We start from the raw sequence: 10,351 nt of genomic DNA on the forward strand, positions 1-10,351 counted from the left end.
ATGTCGAAGGGTCTGGTATAAAACTCCAAATCGAATCGCTCGGCCACCAATTCAACAAGCAATGCATCGGGCTTCTGTCCATCAGGGTCACTTCGGTAAAGTGAACCCTTGAGGGTATCAACCTTGAACTTGAACTCGAAGATACGTTGCTGAACTCGGAGTTGCTCAGCATCACCGCCATCCGGAGCATCCTCAAAGTCATCATCGTCTTCATCCATATCATCAAGCACGACAGCGGTTTCCGATTGCATAAATGGGAAAGGTGTGGACTGCCTTCGCTCACGCTGAGACTTCCTTCGTGATCGGTTGGATGAGTTGCTCTTAAGACGGGGACGAGATGGCTCCTTGCGTTCCTCCAACCTTGGTGCAGGCCCGCCAAACTTGGGAATAGCCACATCAATAACCTTCATGAGATTCTTATACTTGGTGTCAGAGACGGTGGCGTGAAGCATTGGCAGATGTCCTGAGACCTTGAACTTGGTCAAATTGGGAGCTTTTGGTAGGATGGAGGTCTCGACAATGAAGTCCACATTGATCCGCTCAACAACATGGAGATGAGCTTCATCTGTCTTCTCAACCAATTGAGCTTTGGTGTCCTCAACTGAGGGTCCGATAAGGACTTGGGTCGACGTCAATTTGACAATAAACTTGTCATACATGACAGATTCGAGTCGCTTGAGATCTTCGTCGCTGTATGCCTGCTTTTGTTTCGATTGAATCTCCTTCATTGTGCTTTGGTCAACCAGCTCACTGTTGACATGGATGTGACCAGCATCTACAATCAGACATGTAGAGTTCTCGGTGGTGATGCTGACAGGCACAATGATCAGAGGTGCTTGGAGATCCAACTCAGCATTGATCGTCTTGTGCTCCTCCAAGGCGAACTCGAGACCCGCTCGAGTCTGCTCACGAATACTTTCAACGGTCGCACCAGCACTCTCCATGAGGGCGGTAATAGACTCCATGTGACGCTCAGGCGGCCTGAAGAAGTCGGCGATACCAACAACAAAGTTGGGGTTCCAGATAACCTCAAGAGGCTTCATCTTCCCGACAACGGCAATATCACCCTCGCGCTCAATGGGGTTCTGCTCAAACTCGAATTGGAAGAAGGGTTCTTCCTCTGGCTGCTCGAGTTCGGCCAACGACAGTCGCTTACGCTGCTTTTCAGTCGGTGCATCCTTGACTCGGACAATCTCAGGGTAGACTGAGTCTGGTGTTGTGCCATCGTTGACACGAAGGCCACCAAGGCTAACATTAGCAAGAACTGAATCCTTTCTCTGTAGCATCTTGGCTTTGAAGACATCAAAGTGCAGACTGAGGAGGTCCGCTGCGTGATCGTGAGGGCTCTTCTTGAGTGTGAAGCTACCTGTGCTCAGGGACGTCTCGATGCACATCTTGATAGCCTCACGAGGAACATCGACCTCATCAGCGATCGCGTTCTTCTCGTCCCAATCGATGGCCTCGTAGAGCTCTTGTCGTTGCTCCTCAGTCATCTGTGTGTTCTCTTCATTCTGTTCAATCTTTTCTTGAGGCTTGGAACCCCACACCCACGAGATCCAGCCTTGTTGTTGCTGTTGCTGTTGTTGTGGTTGGTTCTTGAGAGCTTCTGCATTCTCTTTCTTAAGCTGGTTGCGGGCCAAGGATCGCCAGAATCGCAGATCCTCGTATGTGAGCTTCCATTCGAGAGCATTGATCTCATCAGTTTCCTCAGCAGACATCTGATGGCCTTGTTTTCTCTTCTTGAACAGCTCGATATATCGTTTTCGATCGTCTCGTCGCTCGCGGAAGTAGTCCCATGACCATTTGCGGTTGCGTTCGTGAATCTTTGATAACACAGCGTTACCCGCAAACTCGAGCCAAGCACGGGGATCTTCTTTGGGTCGGACGCCCTTTGGTTGCAGGCGTTTGTATTCTTGGTGTCGAAGGAAGTAATGGAACAAATCGACCATCATCAAAGCGTCTCGGTATTGGTCATCATCGAGAACAAGACCAATTTCCTCGAACAGTAAGTTGGCCTTGAACTTGGGTACCTTGATATCGCCCGACTTGTCGAGCTCGATCTTTGCTTGACCATTGACGGGCCTGAGGATGAACTGATGGTTTGCATTCTCTTGAGCGTCTTTTCCAATCATTTCTCTAAACTTCGCTACCATTTCATCATGTGGCATTAATTCCTCTGAGGAGGTTGAAGCTTCTCGCCCGGTCCCGAGAAGGGTTGAATCAGTATTCCAGTACACAGCCAGAGCACCCAAGGTAGCCAGCTTGTGGGTGACTGTGTTAGAGTCTTGGATGAAAGTAGGCTTCCACTGACCATCGGTACTGACGGCACTGAACTCCTCGAGAGTAACACCGAGGGCGAATGGGTGCCCTGGCGCTGAGATGGAGTCTTCGTATCGAATGTGTATGTTCTTGACCGTGACTTGCAAGTTGTCGACGATCTTTGTTACCAGACTTTGTGTAAAGCTCTGGCTCTTCTTCTGCTCCTCCTGACTTAAACCTTCCTGGTTCCTCTCCTTGAGCAACTCGGCACTGTCAAGCTTCTCCATCTTGAGGCGCTGTTTCCTGCGATCTTCCTCGTCCTGATCGTACTCAGCCTCTTCCTTCGGGCTGGCAAGAAGAAAGACATCCTGAATAAAGACCTTGACGGGTGCACCGCGCAGGTTTGACCAGGGAATGACGAGTGTCAGCTCGCCGAGGTGACCCTCCATAACATTTATGGGAAGCTTGAGCTGGTCGAGTGCCTCGCGGCGCAGCTCGAGGTTGCGGAGCTTAACATCGCCGGACCAGATACCGACTTTCAACTGGGCTGGGTCGAAGTTCTTGACATACATGCCCAGGAAGCGGTTAAGCAGGCCAGCGACGAGACCTTCGAGCATTCTGGAGGTGTTGTGGCCGTAACCCGGGCCGGGGAAGGGAAGGTAGGGTTCGTGTTATTTGTTTTATCGAGGACTCATCCGTCGGCGTGTGGTTGTTGACACAGGTGCCATGCGAGGCTCGATCGGTGAAGCGATTGCTATCCTCGGGCGTGAACGTGAGGTATAGGACTTTGTAGAGCGGGGTTACACTCGAGGCAGTATCGTAAGTATTTCCCCTCAAAGTGTTGGGTGAAATAGAGGGGGAAAGCGGGATTCGGTGGATGAGGGTATTATTGATTGTGCCTCTCGAGTAACAAAGATGGACGAAACTCGGTGATGGAGGAGATATTGAAAAGGTGGGTTTCGTGTCGGGCTGTGAGTGAGTGACGCAGCTGGGCCCGGAGCAAAAGTGGGAAGCAGCGGTTTTGGGGAATGGTGTGGCGTGTATGACGATGCTGTCAGAGGTACTTGTTATTTGGCATTGATTCTGGTGGAGGAGCAAGTACCGAATTGGCTTTGGATTTGACAGTGGCTTTATTTTTTTACGTTCCAACGTGGTCGGGTACCTACCGTAGATTGTAGAAGCTGCTAACAGCTGGACCTAGCCCTGGAGCACATCAAAGCACAGGGCACTTTTGGTGGGGCATTTTGGAAGATCTTCTAAACAAGGACTTGGCAGAGTTGATCTGTTAAATATCATGACTCTTTTATCGATACCAACAATACGATAGAAGGTTTAGCTATCTGTGCATTCCCTCTTCTCATCATTGCCGATTTCGGTAGCTATTCTCACTTTCAAGGCTATTTCTGGTTGGTGTTTATATCAATGGCTGCCCACCCGAACGAAGTCTAGAGCTATTCCACCAAAATACAACTCTCATGACGTCACGACATAGCTTCACGTCCATCGCGATGATGTAGGCGTGACAACAAAAACAGAACAAAATGGCACATCCATGAACGGCTTGGCCTCCTTTTCCGGGCCGGACGGGACTGTCTCTACGTGTGACAAGCAGAAATTATATTTCCCCAATTTCCAGTTCCAGGTGCAATTACTAAGGAAACTGTAACAAGCAAGCCATTACGTAGATAGCTCCAAGATCTTGGAATAACAGGAAGCTTCCATGATTGTGGTGTCTCCATTGAAACACCGATCCTCATGGTATTTCAGTTTCAGCTGGCCTTCCATTCCAGACCTTTTTTACTCTTTTCTCCTTTCATACCTTTTCGGTTATCAGATGAAATCAGCTTGGTCTGGTTGCAGCAGTTACTCGCGTGCTTCTAATTGAACTCCATCTATAACATTGACAATGTTCCGTACCTCTTCTCGCTCCCTTTGGGGCGTTGCCTCAAGAGCTTCTTCCAATCGAGCTTCGCAATTCCTCCCCCGCGCATCAATTGCGCCTCTTTTGCGTCAGCAGCGCGCCGCATACTCTAGCAAATCCGACGAAGAGAATCCTCCTCCTCCCAAGCAGCCCATTGACATTGAAGCTGAGCGCAAGCGGGGACAAGAGCTCCTCCAGTCCAACCCAAGTGTTGTTTCATCTAAGAGTTCGGTCGCCAATGCTGCGTCTACAGCTCAGGGCTCCAAGAGCGCTGATCAAGACATGACTAGTGAGCTCAAGCACGATATTGTAAGCTTCAATCTAGCGTAACACTCGATTCGAAGGATTCTAACAGTTTGAAGGACGTTGTCAAAGATACCTTTACCTTTACAGACGTCCCGCGCGAGTCGAGCATCCTCGGTTTGGCTGGTACACTGCCCTACCTGGGAACTTCGCTTTCGACCGTCTTCCTCGCTTGGGACTTGAACAAGCCCATTCCTACGGGCAACTCCTTCTACGATGCTATCATGATCGATCATGAGACAGCCAAATACCTGCTAAGCGCCCTTGAGCCTATTCAGCTTGGATATGGTGCTGTCATCATCTCTTTCCTGGGTGCTATTCACTGGGTAAGTCTACAGCTTCACAATAGCTACACATTTAGCTAACCACCAGCGATCAGGGTCTCGAGTACGCTGAGAAGCAACCCCTTCGTGAACGAACCCGTTTCCGCTACGGCATGGGCCTTGCAGCTTCCATTGTCGCATGGCCAACTCTTATGCTCCCCGTAGAGTACGCTCTTACTTCTCAGTTCATGGCCTTCGTCGCTCTTTACTTCGCCGATACCCGCGCTGCAACAAAGGGATGGGCACCTCGATGGTACGGCTCATACCGCTTCCTTCTCACAGCCATGGTCGGCTTCGCTATCTTCATCTCTCTCATCGGCCGCGCCAAGATCAAGCAAGGCGATGCCATCACTGCCAAGGGTCTGAGCGACAACTTCGCTAGGTCTGGTATTGCTGATCACGATACCAACTGGGAGAAGCTAGAGGCTGAGGAGAAGGCACGTCGACGAAAGCAAAAGGAGGAAGAAGAAAAGAAGGCAAAGGAGGCCGAGAAGAAGAAGAAGGAAGAGGAGAAGAAGGGTAAGAAGAAGGATGGTAAGGGCGATGATAAGGCTAAGAAGGGTGACGACAAGAACAAAGCTTCTGAGGAGGGTAACAAGAAGGACGAGGAGAAGAGCAAGGACAAGGATACTGAGAAGAAGGATGATGGCAAGGACTCTGAGTCTAAGGACGAGGGTGAGTCCAAGGATGACAAGAAGGAGTCTGACTCGAAGGATGAGTCCAAGGTCGAGGATAAAAAGTCTCAGTCTGACGAAGACAGCAAGGACGACAAGGACAAGAAGTCAGAGGAATCATCCGACAAGGAGTCAAAGGACGACTCCAAGCAAGAGTCCGACAAGAAGGACGATAAGAAGGACCAGTCTGAAGACAAGAAGGAGGAGAAGTCCGACGAGAAGAAGGATGATAAATCTGAGGGTAAGAAGAACAAGAAGGAATAAGTTGCTGTCGCAATGACCAAGTTGAGCTGAAGCGCTTAGCGATCATAACGGAGTTCCGGGATTTGCTGTATTTATTTCTTACATGACAGTTAATGAATTGATGTCAAAGGATGCTACGTTTAAATTCAAGACTATGTTTGAGTTCACAAAGATGGACATCACGCTTGAAATGAATACTGTAATATGAAGGCAAATCACCAATCCGATGCATTAAAAAAAAACTAGGTATCTCTGACCCGCCGCGGGTATTGCTTCGCAAAATCCCAAACACAGCCTTGGCCCATGTGTAATTCTATTAGACCCTCGAAGAGAAGCGAAACACTCAAGACAGATGGTGGCACAACTTCCAACGCCGTGAAAATGCAACCTGGCCAGGACCGTCTGTGTCAGTCCCAGGAGTACCCATCCAGCTTTTCCGCCATAAACCTCCCAAAAATCATCATCGTTAAAGTACTAGAACAAACAATCATTGCACGCCGAGTTTCTAACAATGCTCCTAAGGTCGAGCGAGCCCTTGCTTGGCCTGTAGATGGTCAGTTTCCGTCGCATGGGATACCAGCAGTGTTGGGTTAACGTACCTTCATCTGTTCAATTCGGGCCTTCAACTGACTTGTCACCTCTGCTGCCCTTCTCCAACTCTCGGCACCATTGCCTCCAGTAGGCTGAGGTAGCGATGACATAGGACGTTGAGAAGGTGCTGGCGCATGGTCGTCGTCGCGATATGATGCAGCACTTCTGAAGCCTCGTGCGGGAGATCCACGTCCGGATGAGCTTGCGCTACCAGCATATCGCATCTCAGGGCTAAGCTTGTTGCGAGGAATCATCTGCTCGCCATTTTCTTTCTCTTCAGACATACTGCTGGTGATGCTCATTCTATGGCGGCTCACCGAGGGAGGTCCATGGTCTCGGTAGACATCATCGTGTGTGGGAGAAGCAAGGCCAGGGCTGTTCATACCATTTCCAGAGCTACCCAATCCTTCGGCACGGCTCAAAGCCTTCTTAAGTCTTTCTAATTCGCGTCGCAGGCGGTCGTTGGTCTGTTCCGTAGCCTCTGCATCGCTTCTCGCGCGGACCAATTGTGTCTCCTTGGCCTTGATGCTCAAGACGTCTCGGGTGTGGTCTTCGATGAGGCCAGCATTCTGGTTCTTGAGCTCTTGAATCTCTGACATGAACTTGCTACGCTCCTGTCGCATCTCATCAACTTGACGGGTTAGCCGGTCGTTGGCTGCTCTAAGCTCCTCAATCTCGGCGCGCTCCACAGCAGTGAGACCGCTAGATGGAGGCGGCGAGGCTGGTGCGACTGGGGGTGAGGGTGCGGTAGGTTTGGCGAGAGAGCGTCCGGCAAGTCCACGAGAGAGACCAAGGCGAGGTTGAGCGGGTGGTGCAGGCTCGTCATCGGGCATGACAGGGGCAGCGGGCGCTCGGCGAGGAGAGCCAGGTGCCGGACCTCCAAGGGTCCTCTTCTGGGGGCCCTTCAATCCTCCAAGTGTAGGCTTTCCAAGCTTGCCAGCGGCAGGTCGAGAGCTTGGCTGAGGAGTGGGAGGAGTATCATCTGGCATTACTGGAGCCGCAGCGGCAGCAGGAGCAGCCTTCTTGGCCATAGGCTTCTTTCCACCCATGACTTTCTTGGGAGGCGCCGCTTTAGGTGCAGGTGCCGCCTTGGGCTTGGGCTTCTCCTTTGCCTTGACTTCGGCGGCCTCGAAGAATTCCTTGACCTTGTTCTTGCGGATGTCGTCCAGACCTTCCAGGTTAGGTGTCATAGCACGCTCACCAATAATCTTCATGATGGTACCAAGAATCTCAGCACCGCCATCTCGAAGAGCAGGGCTTGACTCGGACAAGAGCTTCTTTCCAGCCTCGCAGATGGTAGCTTGCTCGGGCTTGCTGGGCACATCTCGGGTGTTTCGTAGGCAGCGAATTAAGAACTTCATGGTACCCTCCTTGACCTGAGGGTTCTTGTTTCCAAGGTATGTGGTGATGTCCTCAAGACACTCAGTCAAATCGGTGGAGGCGAAAGCAGCGTCAAGAGCGGCGCCGAGAGCATCCGCGACAGAAGCCTTCTTCTCCTTGAGTCGATCCATGATGGGCTGCATCACAATGCTGCGATACTTGGCAAAGGCCTTTCGCAAGCCCTTTGCGAGAGCCTCGATACAGAGAGCAGCCTGAGTGACGACGGCAACATTGGCGTCCTTCATGCATTTGGCCAATCCGCGACAAACTTCATTGAAATCGGTTTCCTTGATGCGAGGAACATTAAGTGCCTGGTGAAGACCGTCGACTGCTTCTTTTCGGTCCTTCCACTTCGAGGAGGCAAGTAGATCGCTGAAGTTAGGCGGGATCTTCTTGCTGACATCCTGAGGTTCAGCCAAATCGAAAGCGTCGACCTCGCCAACATCGTCGCCCTCTGCTTCGCCTTCTTCACCCTCCTCGCCACCTTCGGGAGCAGCGTCAATAGCTTCTTGTTGCGATCGGAGGAGTCGTTCTTGCTTGGGAGGGCCTTCGGCCTTGATCTTCTCAAACTGCGCTTCCAAATCGGTCTGTTGGGTAGGCTTGAGCTCGCCCCAGAACATGGGCTTCATAGCCTCCCTGAGCCATCTGTAAAGTTCGACTGTCAAGTTCGTTGCCTCAGCACGGACATTCTTGTCGGCGGCACCGAAGGCTTTTGGGAGCGCTTTGAGCACAGGTTTGGGATCGACGACCTTGCAACCATAGTTGTGAAAGATTTGTGTAAGGGCGTTCAGTGTCGCAGCAACGTTCTTGGGAACCTTGTTGGAAAGACCGGGCAGCATGTCCTCAATGACCGGTCCAGCGACATCGAGCTCAATGTACAAAAGCAAAGCTTCGATGGAGTTTTGCTTGATCGCGGCACGTGTGGAGGATAGACACTTCTCGACCATGGGTGTAATGGTCTGATTTCGCGTCCGTAGACAGCAGTCTCGTCCACCATATTTGAGGAATGCGCATAGGGCGGTGACGGCTTCTTGTTGAGCGGCGACGTTTGAATCGAGAACTGCTTTGTTCCACAGGCCGGGTTCGTTCAAAAATGGTCGGAAACAAGGATCGGACTCGTCGGGAGACTTTTCGAACTGCTTGGTTGCTTCTTCATATGCTCCTTTTCTAACCTTCCAGACCTTGTGCGCGAAGCGGTCCGCCAAGGGTATGGAGCTAAAATCTTCTTCTTCAGCCATGGTAGTGTTGAGGGGGAAAATGTGTATTGGGGAGAGCTCGAGACGGGGTATCTTTCGAGTGGATGTTGTTTCTTCTTGTTGTGCTTTATAAAGCGGACTAAGCGGGTAATTAGCTTATGAAATAAACGAGAGCGGCGAGGAGGATCCATCATATGTATAGCTCTGGTTGGGCTCTCATAAGCGCGCGAGACGCTCTACAGGAGCAAGAACAGGCTTGATGATATTCGAGTGAATGTAAGTTGAACGTACCAGAGTTTTAAAGCAGCGGATTGAACTGCGGGTATCAAATAGAGGGAAGAGGCTTTGTCGCGTGAGTGAAAGGGCAATGGATGGATGTTCAAGAGGAAACAAGGCAGAAGTGCGTCGTTCTTTCTATAGAGGATAGCCCGGCGCAAGGTTAGTGAATCCAAATCTGTAGAAGAACAAGCATGAGCAACAAAGAAGCAACTGCCAAAATAAGGAAGCAGGGCAGGGTGAGGTAAGAACAGGCAAGGGACTCTATTTGTTCCCAGATCCTTGTTGTTTGGTTTGGGTGAGGGACGATCAAATGGTCTTGTTCATTTTTTGGAGGGGAAAGACTGAAAGTCAACAAGCGTCCGTCACCTGATTTACAGGGGTTGAAATTGAAGTGCCTAAAATGACGGCGGGACAGAACAGAATATGGAGTCTGATTTCCAGGGACCTTACTTACAGTTTGTTTGTCTGTGAGGTGAGGTTGATAGTGCAGATGTTTTGTCGAATTGGGAAAGACAAGAGTTATATTGAGAGTTAAATGGGTTTAGATGCTGTGCCACAGACCCTTCAAAATAGACGTTCCTGGCTTATGACTCTTGTGGTGTGTTGTCATTCAAGTGGCCCGGTTCTCTTTATTGACGCCCAATCTGCGCCATTGCCCCAGAAACAGACTGCAGCCACACCAACGTCAAAACGCATGAAGATCAACACCTACAGCCAAGAAACGGTTCAGAATTAATTACGGGACAAAACACTTTTAAAAATCAAGAATTACTTCCAGATTACTTCTACCATCGAATCATCAGCCACAAATCTGTCTTTTTGAACAATACTCCCTTCAGATTGAGAAGAACATATGTCACGCGCAAGGGACTGCTCTTACATTCCAACTGTAGCTGCAAGCCTTCAGCTCAACTGCAGGGTCAAGGCTCCAACGCCATAAAATGTTCCTTACATTTGATCAAAGCATTCAATCTGCCCTACTGAAGTAGGCCTTGCTTTTCATTGCGTAGTCACGAACCTTCTAGTAAGCTATTGACGTGTCATGCATGCTATAAACTAAAGACTGATGTGCGTTGGTGTGCTACCCACATTCTTCAACAAGCTTGGACAAGGAATCCAAGACATATTGATTGAGGGGTAATTCTCCAGCATGACAAAACCTCAAAAATGCACTCGAAGGTC

General features: G+C 50.2%; 3 protein-coding genes across 5 annotated transcripts in view; 1 reads left to right on the forward strand and 2 right to left on the reverse strand.

Annotated features, from left to right (window-relative positions):
* The window catches only part of FOXG_04892 (uncharacterized protein), a gene marked incomplete at both ends in the record, with an annotated part of 9,683 nt that extends 6,807 nt beyond the window's left edge, over window positions 1–2,876 (reverse strand). The window contains one exon of the mRNA XM_018382931.1: window positions 25–2,876. Coding sequence (XP_018239750.1) covers window positions 25–2,876 — 2,852 coding nt within the window. The remainder of the gene's footprint in view (window positions 1–24) is intronic.
* A 683-nt stretch (window positions 2,877–3,559) lies between these two features.
* On the forward strand, window positions 3,560–5,933 carry FOXG_04893 (uncharacterized protein). The gene is made up of 3 exons (XM_018382932.1): window positions 3,560–4,489; window positions 4,543–4,809; window positions 4,863–5,933. The coding sequence occupies exons 1-3, from the start codon at window positions 4,166–4,168 to the stop codon at window positions 5,742–5,744; spliced, it is 1,473 nt and encodes a 490-aa protein (XP_018239751.1). The 5' UTR covers window positions 3,560–4,165; the 3' UTR covers window positions 5,745–5,933.
* Window positions 5,883–9,744, reverse strand: FOXG_04894 (uncharacterized protein). Of its 3 annotated transcripts, none has more exons than XM_018382935.1 (4): window positions 9,624–9,744; window positions 9,182–9,304; window positions 6,323–9,029; window positions 5,883–6,267 (listed from the first exon to the last, which is right to left on the reverse strand). In XM_018382935.1, the coding sequence occupies exons 3-4, from the start codon at window positions 8,930–8,932 to the stop codon at window positions 6,241–6,243; spliced, it is 2,637 nt and encodes an 878-aa protein (XP_018239754.1). In that variant the 5' UTR covers window positions 8,933–9,029; window positions 9,182–9,304; window positions 9,624–9,744; the 3' UTR covers window positions 5,883–6,240. The 3 variants fall into 3 exon arrangements, with proteins under 3 accessions (XP_018239754.1, XP_018239753.1, XP_018239752.1); XM_018382934.1 differs by having other exon boundaries at window positions 9,182–9,344; XM_018382933.1 differs by lacking the exon at window positions 9,624–9,744 and having other exon boundaries at window positions 9,182–9,531.
* Window positions 9,745–10,351: the final 607 nt, after the last annotated feature.

The sequence above is a fragment of the Fusarium oxysporum genome, chromosome 7, assembly GCF_000149955.1.
Source record: "Fusarium oxysporum f. sp. lycopersici 4287 chromosome 7, whole genome shotgun sequence".
Lineage (NCBI taxonomy): Eukaryota > Fungi > Ascomycota > Sordariomycetes > Hypocreales > Nectriaceae > Fusarium > Fusarium oxysporum.

Bases quoted from the DNA above. Each gene is read 5' to 3' on its own strand.
- FOXG_04894 (XM_018382935.1), bottom strand. From the start codon at position 8,932: ATGGCTGAAGAAGAAGATTTTAGCTCCATACCCTTGGCGGACCGCTTC. The intron at 6,268-6,322 runs GTACGTTAACCC...GACCATCTACAG, and splicing joins CCCGAATTGAACAGATGAAG to GCCAAGCAAGGGCTCGCTCG.
- FOXG_04893 (XM_018382932.1), top strand. From the start codon at position 4,166: ATGTTCCGTACCTCTTCTCGCTCCCTTTGGGGCGTTGCCTCAAGAGCT. The intron at 4,490-4,542 runs GTAAGCTTCAAT...AACAGTTTGAAG, and splicing joins GTGAGCTCAAGCACGATATT to GACGTTGTCAAAGATACCTT. The intron at 4,810-4,862 runs GTAAGTCTACAG...ACCAGCGATCAG, and splicing joins TCCTGGGTGCTATTCACTGG to GGTCTCGAGTACGCTGAGAA.